Source organism: Arvicola amphibius, chromosome 14, assembly GCF_903992535.2.
Source record: "Arvicola amphibius chromosome 14, mArvAmp1.2, whole genome shotgun sequence".
Taxonomy (NCBI): Eukaryota; Metazoa; Chordata; class Mammalia; order Rodentia; family Cricetidae; genus Arvicola; species Arvicola amphibius.
The window spans coordinates 5,685,362-5,705,639 of NC_052060.1; the positions used below are offsets into that span (position 1 = coordinate 5,685,362).

The following is a 20,278-nucleotide window of genomic DNA, read 5'->3' on the forward strand; positions in this document are numbered from 1 at the left end:
TAACTAAATTAAAAAGGTTAGTAATCAGCATAAAATCCCTAAAGACCTTATTAGCTTTTTCACGAATATCCATTTTAATGTTTCAATAAAATAGGAGACACAAGACATCTCAGGGACTGAACAACATAATATCCTACATGCTAACAAAGTTTTTTTGTAACTTTATCCTCAAATCTTACCCTTTCTTTCTTTCTTTTTTTTTTTTTTTTTTTTTTTTTTTTTTTTTTTTTTGGTTTTTCGAGACAGGGTTTCTCTGTGGCTTTTTGGAGCCTGTCCTGGAACTAGCTCTTGTAGACAAGGCTGGTCTCGAACTCACAGAAGTTTTTTGTTTGCTTGTTTTTGTTTTTTAAGACAGGGACTCTCTCCAAAGCCCCGTTGCGGTTTTTTTTTTAAGCTTTAAAGAGCTTTTTTCGTTTGTTTTTTAGCAGAACAAACATAGACTTATTAAAGAAGAAACCAAGAGTAGGAGGGCCTCCAAGGGAGAAATGAACACATTTCCCCAGCTTTCCCATACAGGATCTGACAATCTGCCACACCCTGACTTGAGTTCTGCTATTGCAGCTTCCCTCGTGTGGGCATTACCGGCACGTGTCACCCACTCAGTCTTGGAGTATTTTGTATAGGCTTGGGAGTTAGTGACCCTACAAAATTTATAGATAAGAATGTATTTGTATCATGTATCTTGTGTGTGTGGGGGGGGTCCATTGCTTTCATTGGTTTCAAAAAGGAATATGTGGGTCCAAAAAAAATTAAAAACTACTGATTTGAATTGGGCACTGGTGGCACACACCTTTAATCCTGGAACTCAGAAGGCAAAGGCAGGCAAATCTCGGTGAGTTCAAGGCCAGCCTGGTCTACAAGAGCTGGTTAAAAACCCTGTCTCGAAAAAAAACAAAAGAAAAAAAAAACAAACTACTGATTTCAAAACACAACTTTACCAAGTTGTCAACAGAAATGAACTGCCCCTTGAGTCACTCACAAAAATTCTCCCTGAAACTGGCCACACAGTGGCACACAAGTTTTTTTTGGGGGGAGGGGTTGTTTTTATTTCATTATTGTTATTATTGGGGGGGGTGATACAGGGTTTCTCTGTAGCTTTGGAGCCTGTCCTGGAACTAGCTCTTGTAGACCAGGCTGGCACTGAACTCATAGAGATCCACCTGCCTCTGTCTCCAGAGTGCTGGGATTAAAGGTGTGCGCCACCACTACCCAGCAGTGACACACACTTTTAATCCCAGCAGTCCAGAAACAAAGGCAAGCAGACAGATCTTTGTGAGTTCAAGGCCAGTCTGCTCTATATAGTGAGTCAATGAGACTGTGTCAAAAATAAATAAATCCAGGAAAGACTCCAGGGAAAATTTAGTGAGTGTTATAAACAGCAGAGAGCAAAGGGAGCTGCTTCAGTTCCCTGTCTTTGTTATCAAGAATGGACTTCCAACTGGCTAACATCCTAAAAGCTTCAGTAGAAAATAAATGCAGCCAAAGGGCGGGGATACGGTTCAGTGGCAGAACACTGCCCTAGATTCAACCCCCAACATCACAAAAAGAAAGCAACAACAAAAAACAGGAAAGAACTTCTAGTGTTTAGTGTCACACACTAAACACAGCTACCTGGCTCCACTACAGAAGAAATGCTATACACGCCTCAACTTAATACAAAGAAAGAAATTTTTTCATTCTCCAGAGAATAAAGTCAGCAAAAAACTCCAGGACATCTGATCTGAAACAGGGCCCTCCCTCCTCAGGAATTTCAAGGACTTCACAATCATAAAAGTCCTGGGCTGGAGGGACAGCTGAGCTATTAAGTGCATGTGTATACTGCTCTTGCAGAAAACCAAGTTCAATCCCAACACCCACATCATGTGGCTCACAACCACCTGTAACTCTAGCTCCAGAGGCACATGCCCTCTGGTCACTAAGAGCACCAGCCATCACATGCACGTCCCCAAACTCATACACATATACACACTCACACTTAAAAACAATAAATACTTTAAAGTATTAGTCATAACACTGTTTTCCACAAGAATACTAAACCAGATTCAAGTTAAGTATGGCCCCCAAACTTGTGCAAACATGAGACATAAAAACTGAAAGGAGAAAAGGGAAGTTTCAGTGCAGACATCTGATTCAAAGCATGTGCTCGGGGGAATTAGACATGCTTGAGACTTGAATACCAAGGACACCACTGAACAAATACTTAGTATTAGGAAGTTTCCCAACTCATATAAATAGCTGCCAATAACACCTATGGCTAATGAAGTGGCTATGAGAACTGAAGTGAGCTGTGGCTCTAGAGCAAGGGCCACTTGATAAAGTTATCAGAACTGATATCCACACCAGCAAAGGGGCGGGCAGAAGTGAGTTCTCCATCATGATAAAACCTCTTCCACCAATTTTGCTTGTCTTCTTTCTTTGTAAAATAATCTATCAGAAATTCATCTGAAAATAAATGATCACAAAATTAGTAAAAGAGAATCACACAAGTTCCACAAACAACATAAAAGGATCTGAGGCTGGATAAGACATACTAAACTATACTTTCCCATCTCTTCAAAATGAACTATTAAATTTATTCGATCAATATATGGTGATTAAACAAAGAGAATAAAAAGAGGGTGGGTATAGGGGCTGGAGAGATGGCTCAGCAGTCAAGAACACTCACTGCTCTTGCAGAGGACCCAGGTTCAGAACCCAGCACCCACATCCAGCAGCTTACAGTTGCCTATAACTCTAGCTCCTTGGAGACCCAAAACCCTTTTTTGGTTTCCCTGGACACTTACATGCATGGACATAATTATACATATGCTTACACACAGACACACACACTTTAATATAATTAAGAATAAATAAGATGGGCAGTGGTGGCGCAAGCCTTTAATCCCAGCACTCGGGAGGCAGAGGCAGGCGGATCTCTGTGAGTTCGAGGCCAGGCTGGTCTACAAGAGCTAGCTCCAAGACAGGCTCCAAAGCTACAGAGAAACCCTGTCTCGAAAAACCAAACAAACAAATAATAAATAAATACATTTTATTAAAAGATACTAAGCATACCGGTACCCTTTAAAATTCAACTTCTGGTGTCTAAAATTTTTCATAAGAAAATGCTTTATAATTAAATTCATAAATAAGACCAGAATTTTGTTTCCTTGGGAATCTAAGTGGTATTCAAATTAATTGTGTGTTTTCAACATTGTAAAGATACACTTGATAATTTTAATGAAAATTCTCATTTTTTACTTTGAGTTCAACATCTGACTCCAATGGAGAAGCTTTTAGCTAGCTAAGGGAAGTGGCTTCAGCTACTACTTAAGTCAACCAAAGTTACCCAGCTGAGGAAATTACAGAGCTAATGTTAACACTTCCAGAAGGAGAAAAGTTCTAAATAGAGTCTGCACCCTCTACTGAAGGGAGTGATCGTAATGAAACATAACGGATAGAAGTGTAACACAGCCACTGCTGTACACACTAGGGGAAGGCGCCGTCCCCACACAGCCACTGCTGTACACACTAGGGGAAGGCGCCGCCCCACAATAAGCACCATATATTTTGAACTCCTGTAACATGTAAGAGTAATTTAATGAGAATTAGCCCCTCAGAAGCAGTCCTTTAAAAACAGACAATAAATTCATGTAATCGTAACAATCAGATGCTTTTCAACTTTATACATTAAAACACAATGGCAATGTGCCCACAAGAGCTAAACCTTTAAGTGACAAAAGTACTGGGAGATGGCGCAGTGGGTGAAGCACGTGCTATATAAGACTAAGGGCCTGAGTTCAAATCCCAGCACCCACATAAAAAGCAAGACATGGCTGCAAATGCCTGTAATTCCAGTAGTGGAGGATGGAGACAGGCAGACCCCAGGAAGCCTCCTTACCAGTCTGACTCAGTGAGAGACCCTGATTCAAAAGAACAAGTAACACACATAGCAATACAGTAAGAGTTCAACGCCCCCCCCCCCATGGCCTCTGCAAGCCATAGATGGACAGGCTTGCACATTGTAATCCACATGCAACAAACATACCAAAAAAAACCACCAAGTTTTACCAAAGATGTGGGACAACTAGAATTCTCACACACTGCTGATAAGAACATAAAACAACACTCATTTCTTGTGCTACCACAACACATCTATCAATCCCACTCTCTCTTTACCCACGAGAAATGAGAATATGCTACACAAATAACTATAGCCCAACAGTTCATTGTGGCTTTATTTACAATATTCCAAAATTAAAAACAGCTTAAATTTCTAACAAAAAGTTGAAGGTAGGAGCTGGAGAAGTAGCTCAGCAGTTAAAAGGACTTGGTGCTCTTGCAGAGGACCCAGGTTCAATTCCCAACCACCCACATGGAGGCTCACAAACATCTGTATACAACTCCAGTTCCTAGGGATCTGATGCCTTCTGGATTCCATGGCAGAAGGCATGTACATGGTAAACATACATATATGCAAGCAGAATACTCAAACACATAAATAAGAGTAAATTAATTTTTAAAAAATATTTAAGATGAGGCCGGGCGGTGGTGGCGCACGCCTTTAATCCCAGCACTCGGGAGGCAGAGGCAGGCGGATCTCTGAGTTCGAGGCCAGCCTGGTCTACAAGAGCTAGTTCCAGGACAGGCTCTAGAAACTACAGGGAAACCCTGTCTCGAAAAAACCAAAAAAAAAAAAAAAAAAAAAATTTAAGATGAGATGTAAACATGGGAAAAACTTATTATAAACAAAAAGAAAGATCTTTGTTTCTTATATCATTTAAAATTAAAAATACTATTCACCATGATTATAAACATCATTTTTTTTGCCATAAAAAGGCATAACTAACAAGTTGGGCATGGTGGTGCACACCTTTAAGTCCAGCACTCAGGAGGCAGAGGCAGGCGGGTCTCTGGGAGTTGTGTAGTATGATCTATACAGAGAGTTACGGGTCAGACAGGGATAAGAGACCCTGTCTCAAAACAAACAAACAATGGCAGAATAGGAAGCTGGAGAGATGACTTAGTAATTAAGAGCACTGGCTGATCTTCCAAAGGACCTGGGTTCAATCCCCCGCACCAACACCGCAGCTCACAGCTGTCTGTAACTCCAGTTGTAAGGGATCCAACACCCTCATACAGACATACATGTAGGTAAAGCACCAATGCCTATGAAATAAAATAGTTTATATATGTGAAATAAAGTAGTTTTTTTTTAAAAAAAAAAGACAGAATAAGCATTTTGACATCAGACGTGGAGATACAGAGTGGGGAGTTGCCCAGCTGGTTTTCAGTCTTGCTTTGGTCCAGCATTTCCTTACTACTTCCCTTCCCCACATTTTGGAATAGCAATGCATATCCTGAGCCATTATATGTTGGAGTATGTGATCTGCTTTTTGATTTTGATTTTACAGGGGATTACAGTTAGGAAATTATATGAATCTCAGAAGAGACGTTGAGCTTTAGACTTTTAAATAAGTTTGAGACTGTTATAAACTATGAAAACTTTTGAAGTTGGATTGAATGCATTTCTGCATTATGATATGGCTATAAGCCTTTAGGGACCAGGGAGTATAATGTGGTGTAATGAAAGAAAATGGTCCCCAAAGGGAGTGGCACTATTAGGAGGTATGTTTTTTCTGGCCTTGTTGGAGGAAGTGTGTCACTGTGGAGGCAGGCTTTGAGATCTCGTATATGCTCTGAGATCTCGTATATGCTCAAGACATGCCCAGTGTCTCAGACCACTTCCTACTGCCTATTGAGTCAAGATATAAGAACTCTTGTAGGCAGAAGTTTCCTGTCAAAGAATTGCTCAGCCCCAAATATCCAGCAGCCACTTCCCAAATTACCACACAGAGGCTTAATATTACTTATAAATGCTCAACCAATAGTTCAAGCTTATTATTAACTAGCTCTTACATTTTAAGTTAACCCATATTCCTTATTTACACTCACCCACCTGGCAGTATCTTTTCTAACTACACTCAGGCAAGTGTGCCCATCCTGCTCTCTCTGCATCTGGCTGGTATCTCCTGACTCCTCCCTGTTCCTTCCCATCACCCTTAGTTTGGTCACCCTGCCTATACTTCCTGCCTGGCTACTGGTCAATGAGTGTTTTGTTAAACCAATTCAAGTGACAAATCTTTACAGTGTATAAGAGGATTACTCTACAGCAAACTCTCAAGTCTTCTCTAGTACCATGTCTACCCTGCATGATGCCTTGCTTCTCACCATGACAACAATGGGCCAAACCTCTGAACTGTAAGTCAGCCACAATTAAATGTTTTCCTTTATAAGAGTTGCTGTGGTCATGATGTCTCTTCACAGCAATAGAAACCCTAACTAAGACAACCAGCCTCAGATAGATAGTGAGGCCATCTCCAAAAATTATAAAACTTCTAAAAAAAAAGTAGAAAAATCTATGTGATTTGATACTTGAAAATGAGTCTTTAGATCTAACACTAAAGGCATGGTCCACAAATGAAAAAAAAAAATGTAACAAGCTAAACTTACCTTTAGCAACAGTAAAAACTGGCCCCGGTAAAGCCAATGAACTGTGTGGGTCAGCACCTGAAGCTCCCAAGCTGAAGAAGAATGTGCTACACAAGAACTTTGCCTTTGGCTGCCAGGTCTCCCACAGCAGCTGCCTGAGGCAAGGGAAGGACAGAAAGCTCACCAGCTCTCCAACTGAACACCTCCAGCAGAACAAACAAGGGTTTATTGCTTAGGAAAGAATAAAAAGTTCCTTAAATCTGTAATTACAAGGCAATCAATTTGCAAATACAATCTACTCAGGCATATAAATTTCTGGAAAATGAATCTATTTGTCATTCAGAAAAATAAGTATAAGGCTCTAAGATTTTTTTTGACTATACAAATATAATCAAGTTATTAAGGAAAAAAAAAGTTTGGCAATTACCTGTGAAGCCAAAATTTGTTATCAATAGTAAAACCAAACTGATTCATTTCACTCCCACTAGAACGTAAAATTCCAGGCTTATTCTTTTTTGTTTATTTGTTTTGAGACAGGGTCTGTCTATATAAACTATAGATGTCCTAGAACTTGCTATGCAGACCAAGCTGGCCTCAAAGTCGAAGATCCACTTGCCTCTGCCTACTGAGTGCCAGAATTCAAGCCTCACCCAGCTTGAAGATTTATGTATATGCATGTTGAGTATGTGTGTTCACAAGGTACAGAAGACAGCAATGGATGCCCTGGAGTTTGAGCCCTTGCAATGTGGATGCTGGAAACTGAACCTGTATCCTCAAGAGAAGCAAGTGTTTTTAACCATTGAATCATCTCTCCAGCCCCCAGGGCTTATTGCTCTTGCAGTTAATAGCATCTTTTAATATACATACATACATACATATACACATACATATCCCTCATAGTATGTTCAATAGACAAACACCTTGCACATTTTGTAGATGAGAAACCTGGCAAAAGGAGAGCATTTTCAAACTTCCCAAGGTTGTCACATCTTCCACAACCTCCAAATACCCAGTCCATTTCCCAATTTTAAAATACACTAACTAAAACCTAGAGAGACAGACTTAAGAAACTTCTGCTGGATCAAGGAGCAATTCCCTTATTTTCATTGAACGGTTCTGTAATAACCAGCCTAAAAGCAACCGAAGAGTATCCACACGAGCAGTTAACAAGCAGATGGCTCCACTCTTTTCAAAAGGAAATAAGCAAATCACTTGTGTATGGAGTCCATAGAATACATAGATCTACTAGTTCAGTCTTGATCTGTGGTCTGGCATTCAAATCTATCACATTTTGGATAAAGTTGGGGGTACAGTTCAATAGAATGAATGTTTTACAGTAGAGCTGATCTTGTAGGAAGAGATCTAAGCGAGATAGCCCTGAGGGTGTGAGAGTGGAAGAGCTGGCCACATCCCTTCTCTGCCATGTGGTGGTGAGGGCCAGGAAAGATACACCCCCTACTCTCCCGCCTGACCCCCTTACCAGCTACAACACTCGCCTAGGCAGCAAACACAGTAGAGCCGACCCTGCTGGCAGAGGTGAGAGAGCCAGCCCTGATGTGAGCATGAAAGAGCTGTTTCCCATTACTCATCTGTCATGTGGAGGCATGAGCATGGGGGTGTGGGGGGTGTCCCCTCCATCAACACCTGGGGCAGGTGAAAGAGTTGGCCCTGACACCAAGAGTAAATAAAAAGAAAGTTTTTAAAAAAGAATGAGGGGCTAGAAAGATGGCTCAGTGGGTTAAGAGCACTGACTTCTCTTCCAAAGGATCTGGTTCAATTCCCAGCACCTACATGGCAGCTGATAACTGGCTGTAAACTTGTTCCAGGGGATCCAACACCCTCACCCAGACATACATGCAGGAAATACACCAATATACATAAAATAAAATAAATTATTAAGAAAAACAATCTTGACTTAAAAAAAAAAAAGATGAGTGTTTTGGCATACATAGACCCTAGGTTTGACTCCAACACACACACACACACACACACACACACACACCAAAACAAGTTTTTGATAGCTTAAGTAAAAACAAAACATTTTTTTAAAAGATGTTTTTTGCTGAGTGGTGGTAGCCTATGCCTTTAATCCCAGCACTTGGGAGGCAGAGGCAGGCCGATCTCTGAGTTAAAGACCAGCCTAGTCTACAGAACAAGTTTAAAGAGAGACGGGACTATACAAAGAAACCCTATCTCAAAAAACCAAAAAACAAACAAACAAAAATCACCATATTTGTTTCTCCATTGGGTTTAATGGCTCAACAGGTAGAGATGGAAGAACATAGAGGGCAGGCTACCTGGCTACACAGCAAGTCTGAGCAACCTAATAAAACAAAGTTGCATGTGGTAATATGCAAGTGAAAAGATCGAGAGTTCTAGACCAGCTTCTACTAAGTAGTGAGTTAGAGGCCAGCCTGGGCTACTGTCACAAAAAAAAAAAAAAAAAAAAAAAAAAAGCAGCATTTTCACAATAACAGAAGTCCACTGGAGAAGGAACATAAGGACACTCAAACACAAGGTCTCATTTAGCAACTCAAATACCCAGTGCTGGGAACAGCTCCTTGGGGAACCTTCCTGGGCCGGCAGAGGCAGTAGTAAGAAATGACTCGCAGAGTGCCTGACGGTTAACTAAGAGCATCTCACAAAACACATTCCTGACCGGCAGAAATTCACCTGAAGACAGACTTTAGGTATATATTTTAATATCATATCAACTTCTCATCTTTAGTCACCTCAACTCCCAACAGGCTACGGCAAAACAAAAGATTTAAGATTTATTTTTATGTAGGTCTCTGTGTGCTCACGTAAATGAGGGTCAACAAAGGTGCCCAGAAACCAGATGTAGGTATCAGACCCCTGGAGCTGAAGGGGATGGCTGTAGTTGCAATCTGGGTGCTGGGAACTGAACTCTGGCCCTGTAGGAAAAAAGTGACTGCTCTTAACCCCTGAGCCATCTCCCCAGCACCGTCAATGGAAAGGATTTAAATCCAGGTAGCATCTTGCAGTAAAAGACAGAGAAAAGCATAGCTACAACAAGGCATGAGAGGCAGGGCCCCACAGCACATGAGGATGAAGGCGCTGTTAATGCAGTGATAAATATAGGCACAGTCACTTACAACATAAGGTGACAGGAAACAGACATTTCAGAAGCTGGGCGGACTAGGCAGGGAAGTGTGGAATCAAATGAAAGGCAGCGTCTCATCGGCTGCTCTTAGCACTGGGTACCAGAGCTTCCTAGTTCTCAGCTCCCATCCTTATACAGTCCAAGACAGTCCCAGAGGGAAAAATGGTGTGAAATTCTTTTAACTCTAGTAGCAATTTTTCCTCTCCAGTCACGGAAATGTATTCAACCAAATAAAAGCAAAATTTGCAGGAAACTATGGGTACAAATATATACACAACTGTATTCTCAGTACATAAGAACAAAATCCAAACTTATTAGTCAGGCGTGGTTGCTCAGGCCTTTAATCCCAGCAGAGGCAGGCAGATCCCTGAGTCTACAGAGTGAGTTCCAGGCCTGCCAGGGCTACATAGAGAAACTCTGTCTGGTGGGGGAGAGAGGGAAGCAACTTGTTGGCATTGCTTTCAAGGCCTTTTGTATTTCATTTTAACCTTCCTTTCCAGTTTCCATGGCACCAGCCTGCACACAGCAGCTTGAGGACCTTTACAATCTTAAGAACTTCTTGCATCTTCCTCCCATAGACTCTAAGCCTATGAAACCCTTCCTCTTTCTCTACTACTGAGATTACACTTGTCCCTCAGTTTCCCTTTAAAAGCCTTTTGTAGGAGCCAATGGGAGGAAGACTTAATGGGAAAGAGCACTTGCCTCAGAAGTTCAATCCCAGGAAGCCATGGTGGGAGGAGAGGATTTACTCCTGATGAGGCTGTCCTCTGACCTACACACAGCACTGTGTCTGCCGCATGCTCACAACACACAATTTTAACTGTGTTAAAATTTTAATAAAATTTAATAAAACTTTTAATAAAAGCCTTCTGTGAACCACCTAACCTCTTATCAATCTTCAGAGAAGCCATTCTTTCCTCTGAATTCCCATTCCGTTCCTCATTCACCTCCATTACTTTATTTTGCTTTTCACAGAGTAAACTATTTCTAGTACCTCCCCCACTGCAAAGCAAGCTTCTCAAGGGCAGAGAGCCAGACTTCTGACTCACAAGCCTAGTGATACTTGACACACAGTTTGTGCCTAACAGTGGAACCAGCTGACATGAAGTGGGCCAACATGAGAAAAAAATACACTTACAGTGGTGGACCACCTGCCTAGCAGGCACACGGCCTAGCATCCTCAGGATGAACTAGTCAGTTCAAACAAAACCCAAACAGCGGGCTGGCAACATGATGGCTCACTGGGAAATGCTCTTGCCTGGAAGGCTTGTCCGGAGTTCTCTTCCCTGTACCCACATAAAGGTGAAAGGAAAGGAAGCAGACTCCAAAGTTATCTTCTAACCATCATAACATATGTTGCAGCACACATGAATACCCATACATGTGTGAGTGTAGTCACACATATGCACACTACTAATATACCTTTTGTTAGTAATGCCATCATCCAATGAATATTTATTTATTTATTTATCTATTTATCTATTTATTTATTTATTAGTTTGGTTTTCGGGACAGGGTTTCTCTTGTAACAGCCCTGGCTGTCCTGGAACTCACTTTGTAGACCAGACTGGCCTTGAACTCACATAGATCACCTACCTCTGCCTCCCAAGAGCTGGGATAAAGGCGTGGACGAAAGGTCCACCGCCGGGAGGACCAGTGAATAATCTTACCAGAGATTATGTTCTTAAAGCACTTTGCTGTGATCATAAATTAAAATGTTTGCTTGTCAGTTAACTTTTTTATCTACCATTTCATAAGAATTATTCCCGCTGAGGCTCAGCTTCTAAAATACTTATCCAAGGCAGCATGGTAATAAAGCCCTCACCTAAAACAAACTAAAATTAACTATTAGTGGTGGTTAATAGTGGTGGCTGAAAAGTCCACCACAAATTAAAAATTAGTCCTTATGCTACTAATCAAAGTCTCTCTTTTCAAGGGTGGGGTAGAAGGGTGGAGGGGTTTAGATGGGGTTTCTCTATGTAGCCCTGGTTGGCCTCAAACTCACTATTAGACGAGGCTGGCCTCGAACTCACAGAGGCCTGCCCACCTCTGCCTCCTGAGTTCTGGGATTAAAGGTGAGCGCCACCACCGCCTGAAAGTCCTTGTCTTGGTCACAGCAATCGACACAAGTGATTTCCAAGGAAAGGTAAGAGCATTTTCAATTACTATTGCTTGTTTGCAACCTCACTCAGGAGACAAAACTTATTTTTGAAGTAACAAGGATGGCTGTCATGTTTCCTTTGCTAGGAACAGAGAAAAGCAGCAACAGCAAGGGCAAAGAAAGCTTGCTTTAGACTCCCGCCTCTCATCCAAATTAACAACATGAAATAAAGGATAAATAAAAACATAAGTCACATTTCACAAACAGAAACAAAGTTCAACTGCTATCCATTTTTACAGGAAAGTAACTTGATGGCTAGTTGCCATCAAGAATAGTGTACTATCCAAAGTCCCCACCCCCAGCTGTGGAGCTACAGGCAGCTGACGACTGGGGGAGGAACTTACTTTAAGAATACAGCCAAGAATACTACCACTGGGAGAGTCCCTGGTGCCCCAATAGATGACCTACATCCATGTCCATATGCACAGCACTAATTGGACTGAGTGGGTTAAAAATAATTAGAAGGGGGCAGGCGGTAGTGGTGCACACCTTTAACCCCAGTACTTGGGAGGCACAAGCAGGCAGATCTCTGTGAGTACGAGGCCAGCCTGGTCTACAGAGTAAGCTCCAGGACAGGCTCCAAAGCTACACAGAGAAACCCTGTCTCCAAAAAAATAAAAAATTTAAAAAATTTTTTAAAAATTAGAGGGTTGGAGAGATGGCTCAGTGGTTAAGAATTCTGACTCTTCTTCCAAAGGACCCAGGCTCAATTCCTAGCATCCAAATGGCAGCTCAAAACTGTTTGTAACTCCAGTTCCAGGGGAACCAACACCCTCACACAGACATACATGCAGGTGAAACACCAATGCATATAAAAAATAATTTTTGGTTTTTCGATTAAATTATATAATTAATTAATTATAGAAGGACATGAAGTTGGGAAGGAGATGTCATGAGAGATTCCTAAGTAGATTTGGGAGAAGTTGAGATAGATGTGATCAAGATACACTATATAGATCTGTGTAACTTCTAAAGAATAAAAATTAGGAACTTGACTATTAACAGTCAATAACTAAAACATATTTTAAAAATGGGAAGGAAACTTAAGAGCTGGATTTAATTCTGGCTGTCACTCAAAGCAGTACCCTTTCTCCTCACAAAACAGGGCTAATTTACTCCTATCCATTCAGCAAATACTCAGAAGAAAGCCAAGGTACCACTGCACTTTTGGCTAGGGATTCAATACACATAACAGTCAACACAGTCTCTGCCCTGAGAAGCTTTGAAGCTCCCTACAGGAGGCAGCCCTGAAGTTCCAATGCACAGGCACCGCACTGCAAACTGTAACATAGCAGACACTGCAAACTGACACAGCGATCGGCATCCTTTGTTCTGTCTCTTAACTGTACACCTTTGCCGCAGGACGACAGCAAGCTCCACGGAAGGAAGCACAACTGTACAGACTACTTGCTGAGGAACTGGCTTCCCTTTACTCTGGAGTTCCACGCTTAATAAGTCACTATTTGTTAGCCAAGTCCTAGCTACTGACTACCAGTATAACCATAATGATAAAGCACAATGAGCTGAGAACAGTCTAGAACAGTCCATAACCATCATGTTGTTCTGAGAATGTGGCTTAGCATGTGCGCTCCATTCCCTACACCAGGCAAAGGAGGGACAAAATGTCTAGCCTGACGCAGACACCAGTGTCCCTGCAGACCTGTGCTTCCGACTGTCCCTGGTGGTTCTTGTGCATACCAAAGTGTGAGAACTTTGCCACCATCATTCCCTTTGCTCGACAATCATTTCAAACATTATTATCTAAGTCTACCTGGAATATCTGAGCCAAAGAAAAATCAGTCAATTTTTTAAAAGGCTCTTAAGATACTTAACAGTCAATGTTTCATGACTCACTCAACTGTAAAAATACTTATTGCATCAAACACTTTGTTCAATGATTTTCAAACATTCACATGAAACAGGAAAAAAAATCCTTCAATAAACAAATTGTCACATACAACATAATTCATCTTATGCTTTACCTTAACAAGGAATGGCTGATGGTACATTACCAGGTAGCTATTAAGAAGGAAGGCACATACTCTCTGACTATTCTCACATGCATCATGACTTGGAATGCCTACAAGCCAACCCTAAGGGTCCGTGCTTGAAATGCACACTCCCCAGATCAGCTTTAGCAATGTGCATGCTGTGCAAGTCTGACCACCTGAGTTCGGTTCCTGGAACCCACCTCAAGTTTGGATGCACTGTGAAAATGTCTGTAACCCCAGCCATCCCATGAGGAGATAGAAGTAGAGACATGAAAATTTGCCCCAATATTTAGAACCCCTCAAAGTGTGCCTTGTGCATTTATATGTGCACATACACAAAGATCCCAGTACCTGGCCAAAAACATACAAACATAATCTCAAATGCAGCCTGAGTACATAATAGGCAGCTCCAAATCCACTACACACTGCAACTCTCCAAAAGGAAACTGTCAAGAAATCAATCAAGTGTCTTTACACCTAGTCTAACCTTACAGAAATTAACCTGAAGCCAGTTACTTCACATACTATGTGATTAGTGCAAAGATTTTGGTTCTGCTTATTGAAAACATCTTTCACACAATGGCCTCAAGATATGTGCACATCAAAGGGAAGACATTTAGTACACATTAGACTGGGAAAACTATAAGGTGGAGACTAACATTGTTAGTCAAGAAAACCTCCCATCTATAATAAAATCTAGAGCCCAGCGGGCTTCTTCACACTGCAGTACCAAGTCCTGGAACGTGATTCTCTCTTAAGCCAGTCACAATCTAGTCAGCCTCAAAAGGAAAAAGCAGAAAGTGAGCCAATACTGGCCCCAGCTGACAATTACCCCAGGACTCGAGCCTTGGTAAGCAGACTAGGAGCAGCACAAAGAAACGGGTCCTCTTACTAACGTTCAGGTCTGTGTCCACTTCAATCTCAGGCACTGGTCTCTCACACCTCTACCACCTGTCAAACTGCAACACGAAGGCTGGAGTAAGAGCTGTGCATCAGGAAGAGTTTAAAAATAGGGAGAACTCTCCAAGCTCAGTTATCAAGGTCCAGACACCCGCTTGTGACTTGGTGTATAATCCTAAAGGTACACAGTAATAATCCACCTATGCCTAACTCAGACTCCACTGCTTGGTATTCATCAACATCAACATCAAAAGCTTTCCCAAGACAACGGAGAGGTTAAGAACTTGAGTAAGAAGACAAATTAAAGAGCTCAAGCTGGGAATATAGTTGAGTTGGTAGAGTGCTTGCCTACCAAGCTGGAAGCCCTGCATCCCTGGGTTCCATCCCAGCACCACATGAAGCCAACAAAATGGCACACACCTGTCATCAATCTCAGCACTCAGGAGGTAGAGGCAGGACAACCAAAAGCTCAAGGTCTTTCTAAGCTACTTAGTGAATGTGAGGTCTGCCTGGGCTACACGAGACCCTGCCTCAAATAAGTCTCTAAAGCTAAGTTAGTAGCTGATTTCTCTCCTCTGACTTGAAAACCAAAGGGGAGGGAGGGAGAGACATACTAAGGTCTCAGATGTTATCGACCAGCTTAGAATTGTCACTACTACTACTTCTACAACAGCACCATAGAAGTTTCAAAGGCTCTGGAGATCAGAACACCAGCAGCTGGAAGGGGACAAAGCAAGACCATGAAGATTTTCTATCACCATCGGCCTTCCAGAGAGAATTTCTCCAGGCAGTGTTTCTTTCCCCTGCCACCTAAAATGACAAAAACTACTCTCACCCAAGGACAGTACCAAAACATTAGCTTCTACTTCTAGGTTCCTGGCCTGTATTGCGGTCCAAGGCAAAGCCCTCTCCCAGGGGTCCACAGGGTCACTCATATCTTTGCTGCAATGACTCCTTTACAGCAGGGCTCTCTGCTGAAGACTGCAATAAAGGCAAAAAGCCACCAACTGTATCTCTTGGCTTACGCACTCATGGTAGATGACATTAGCTGCAGTTTCATTGTTTTGGATCCTATAAAGCAAATGACCTAGAACTTTAACACACTTATAACTTTTATATATTGCAAATCTAAAAATAAAAGGCTGAATCTGAGTTAATTTCCAAAGGGAAAGCAAAATAACTCTAAAAGTTTCTAACAAAAAAAAATCATCAGTCGCAGATTTGGGGTTGTCTAGAAAATAAATACCTGGGTACTCAGGTACAAAGCATCAAAAGTCATTACTGCAGTCAGTACCTTAAGGCTCCCACAAAGACTAAGAATACACTGCCAGAGAATATTAGAAAATAGCCTGTAATACAGTAATAAAAAAAGCAAGCATCTATTTCCAGAAAGGTCAGAGGAAATGTACAAAGTTCCACAAGCACGCGTCAGTGAGCTACTCCTTCTTGGGGTGGAAAGATGAGGAAGCAGAAGGAATGATTCCACAGAGCAAGAGTAATGGGCACAAAAGTGGAAAGAAGGGAACCGACTCCTCTGGAAGATACAGGCAGTACAGACCTTAGGCGAATAGGCTTTGCTGTGAAACTTGTAATTAAAATGAAATGTTTAAAAAGATTTACGTGGGAAAATTCCATCATGGAAGGGTTGAGCCCAGGTGTCATGTGTGTATTGAGGGGCGGGGGATACGATATAGATGCAGTAGAGAAATTCTAGGTTGAAGGAGGATGGAGACAATGAATGCATACAGCACCTACAAGCCGGCCAACAACCACTATACAATTTTAGTACAAAGTACAAACTCACAAGCACAACACAGCTTAGGGCAGTGGAGGTCTGGGTTGAAACTGCCAAGACAAGGAGCTTTAAGACTTTAAGAGCTGTGGTGACGGCGAGCCAGCTAAAGGAGTATGGTGAAGGAAGCCACTGCAGCAGAAGGTAGTTGTGAGAGCAGAAGGGGCCTTACAAAGAGAAGGGAAAGCTATCTGGAGGAACAAGTAAGATAAAGTGTAGGATTGCAACAGCACAGAGCGGGAGGAAAATGGAGAAGGCAAAGACCTAAGGCAGTTGGGGGGGAGGGGGGAGTAGGAGCTAGGAAAGCACTACCGAAGTGTAAGGAGTGTGCACGTGGGAAGACAGGAAGCCAGAAAAGGGGCGCACTCAGAGAAATGTGGCCATGGAAAAATCAGATTGGAAATTAGGTTGCAATATCAGGATCGGAAGAAAAACTAGTGTCAACCCCTCCCCCAAAAAACGCATGCGATGATACGGTATACTCGAGATGGTATGACTACAAAGAGGAAAGAAAAGGCCAAGCGGTGGATACAAAAATGTCGGTTTGCTTTACCATAACGGGGGAGTAACTAAGAAAATAAAGGGGGGGGGGCTTAAGGTAGGGGAAGAGATGATGCCTCCAGAGGAAAAGCAGCTGACCACAGATCCTACCGGGTCTAGAGGGCAGAAGGGACAGTCCACAGGGTCTGAGGGGAGTGGCAGAGACCAGGAAACTATGATGCTAAAGATGAGAACTTGGGGAGGATACAGTACTGGCTGGGTCAGTACAGAGCAGAAACCAGCATGCCACAGGAGAAGGCAAAGGGTTTGAGAGCAGCCAAAGGCATGGGGACAGCGGGGAGAGCATTGGGATGGTGGGGCAAGGGCACAAACTGGAGACGCCAGGAAGAAGCCTCCAAGCCGAGCCGCGAAGGCCCGCCGGGGGCGAGGGTCGCGGCAGGCTCACGAGCTGGGGGAGGTGCGGCCTGAGTGACAGGGTGGGGGGTCAGGACAGGCAAAGGGTAAGGGGACGGGGCGTGGCGACCGCGATACTCACACCTCCAGGATGCGGTCCCCCTTGCGCACCCCGGCCCGGTCGGCCGCCCCCCCGGGCAGCACGGCGCTCACATGCTGCAGCGGCGCGTACAGCTCCCCGTTGATGCTCCGCAGTTGCCCGCCCTCGCTCACTTGGCCCCGCACGTTGAAGCCGTAGCCGGACTCGGACTTGACGATGCGCACGACCCGCGGGCCGCAGCCTCCCCCGCCGCCGTTCCCGGCGCAGTGGAGCCCAGACCCTCCGCCGCCGCCTCCATTCCGGTGAGGGGCTGAGGGGTAAATCCCTTCCCCGTCCTCGTCCGCCATCTTGCGAGCGAGCAAGCGAGCAAGCGAGCCGTCCCCCGCCCCCCTACGCCTCTACTCCTGCGCGCGCCCGCCCCCTTCGGCAGCCGCGCGACCCCAGCGCGCGCCCGCTCCGCCGACCGCTGGAGCTAGCCGGCCACCGCGCTGCGGGGGAAAGAGGAGCAGGGGCGGGGGAAGTGGACGGTTGGGTGCTGTGGGGCTTCCTGGGAGATGTAGTTCGGGGAGGGGGGGGAGTTGGTGCATGACGCATCCGGGAACAAAGCCTTCTGGGAGTTGTGGTTTATTGGGCTTTGGATTCTATTAGGGGTTTTCTTGGTTGGATGGTGAACATCTTTTGCTTTGTTTTGTTTTGTTTTTTGTTTGTTTGTTTTTAGAGACAGGGCTTCTATGTGTAGCCCTGACTGTGTAGACCAGGCTGGCTTCGAATTTGGAGATCCTCCCGCCTTTACCTCCCAAGTGTTGGAATTAAAAGCATGTGCAACCACCGCCTGGCTTACTTTATTCCTTTCTGTAGAATGGCAACATTTCCAAGTAGAGTGTCTTAGTCCCTGATCCTTTAAGGAAATAGCACTCATCAGAGCTGTTACATGATTCCTTGGTGGGTCAGAACTAACATGCTGAAGCTAACTTTGTTCCCTTTGTCTTTGTTTTGTAGACTCTCAGATGTTATACAACATTTACTAAACAGTAGCAGATTAACTTGTGACCTTATCAGTCGGGTAAAATCAAACACCAGACTGGAGTAGTAATTTCTCAGATTGCTATTTTCATTATTTCTGTTCTTACTCTTCTCGCTGGGACCAGGCACTCTATACATCATCCGTTTATATTTTGGTAGGTAGCCAAAAATTTCAATTGCTGTGTTTTCAAAGAATTCTCTGGTGCTATTGGGAGAAATAAATGAGATAAAGGCAACTTCAAAACTATTGCTAAATTGAAATTATTGACTACTCTAATATCCAGTTCTAAATCATGGAGACTGTTGTTTTCTTCCACATATGCTTTTTGTATGTCTGTGTTTAGCTTACGTAAAGTTGCAATACATGAAAAAAGTGCAAAAATAACTGAGCTTTAGATTGTGTTACATAATCCCTGACTTTTGTCATGCTAAGGTTCCGTTTCCCAATACATGAAATAAGGAACCGAATTCTCGATTGCTGGGTCATCGCCCAAGATGAATATACAAATGAATGAACAATTTAAGGCTGCAGTGAATCACGAACTTACAAACATCAACTAGTGGCCTGTCCCAGCACACAGAAGGCAGTGGCAAGCGGATTTCTGAGTTCAAGGCCAGTCTGCTCCACAGAGAGAGTTCCAGGCCAGCCAGGGCTACACGTGGAAACCCTGTCTCAACAAACAAACAAAATAAGAAGAAAAAAAGGAAGGAGGGAAGGAAGGAAGGTAGAAAGGAAGGAAGGGAACTTACTTGTTCTTTGTGTTCTTTGTCCTAAGGGGATACATTTCCTCATCTTTCAAAGCCACATGCTAGCACAACCCACAACTCGGAGAAATGACCCTGCTGGAGTAAGCAGCCAGGAGTGTGCACTCTCGGCATACAGCAGCCGATGAGTGGGAGAACTCTCCTTCTCAACATTACCATGTGCCAGACACTTACATCTCCAGCTCGTTAACCACCAAAGCACTATCACGGTCCCTGTGTGGAGGAATAAAGGGGCTGGGAGAGGTTACACAACTCAAACGATGACCCCCAAAGAGGCGGATGATTTCTGAAAGCAGCAAACACCCTCCTGAGAGCGTTTTCGGGCTATGCCGAGTTCTTAGGATCACAGGTTAGGTAGGGGAAGTAATGAAGGGATTGAGAGATTTTGAAAAATACTGGAGACACAAAGTCATTACAGTTAGAGCCTGCACACAAAAGTTAAAAAAAAGTTTTGAATTATAAGCAAAGGAATAAAGGTGATCTTATTTTACAATAAACAAAGCTAATGAAGATTCTTGATTAGTTTTCAAATACTGAAATAAAAAAGGGACAATGAGTTTTGCTCCAATATCTTGTTGGAATTTGGTTTGAACATGAATCATTCGATTTGAATTGAACACTGCATGGAAAGAACGTGTTGCTAGAAGAACTAGTTGTTTCTGCCAAGCCCATGCCTTTAAGCCCAGCATTCAGGAGGTAGAGGCTAGCTGATCTCTGAGTTGAGGCCAGCCTGGTATACATAGAGAGTTCCAAGACTGCCAGGGGGCTACATGGTGAGACCATCTTTTAAAAAAAACTAGTAATATTTTAGTCTTTGTTTATTTATTAAAAATATATGCCGGGTGGTGGTGGTGCACACCTTTAACCCCAGTACTCAGGAGGCAGAGGCAAGAGGATCTCTGTGAGTTTGAGGCCAACCTGGTCTATAGAGCAAGTTCCAGAGCATGTATATATGTATGTGTATGTGTTTGTATTGTGCATGTGTGCATGAGCGTGTGCGTGTGCGTGTGCGTGTGTGTGTGTGTGTGTGTGTGTGTATACTGAATGGGGGCTTAGTGGT

The 20,278-nt window shown here is 43.2% G+C and overlaps 1 protein-coding gene across 3 annotated transcripts in view; it reads right to left on the reverse strand.

The window, feature by feature from the left end:
- Positions 1 to 17,961, reverse strand: part of Snx27 (sorting nexin 27) — an 81,088-nt gene extending 63,127 nt beyond the window's left edge. Inside the window, exon 1 of one of the 3 annotated variants that reach the window (XM_038311527.1) lies at positions 17,473 to 17,961. In XM_038311527.1, the coding sequence (XP_038167455.1) occupies positions 17,473 to 17,777 (305 nt within the window). In that variant the 5' untranslated portion in view covers positions 17,778 to 17,961. The remainder of the gene's footprint in view (positions 1 to 17,472) is intronic. The other 2 variants (XM_038311529.1, XM_038311528.1) reach the window with 2 other exon arrangements.
- Positions 17,962 to 20,278: the final 2,317 nt, after the last annotated feature.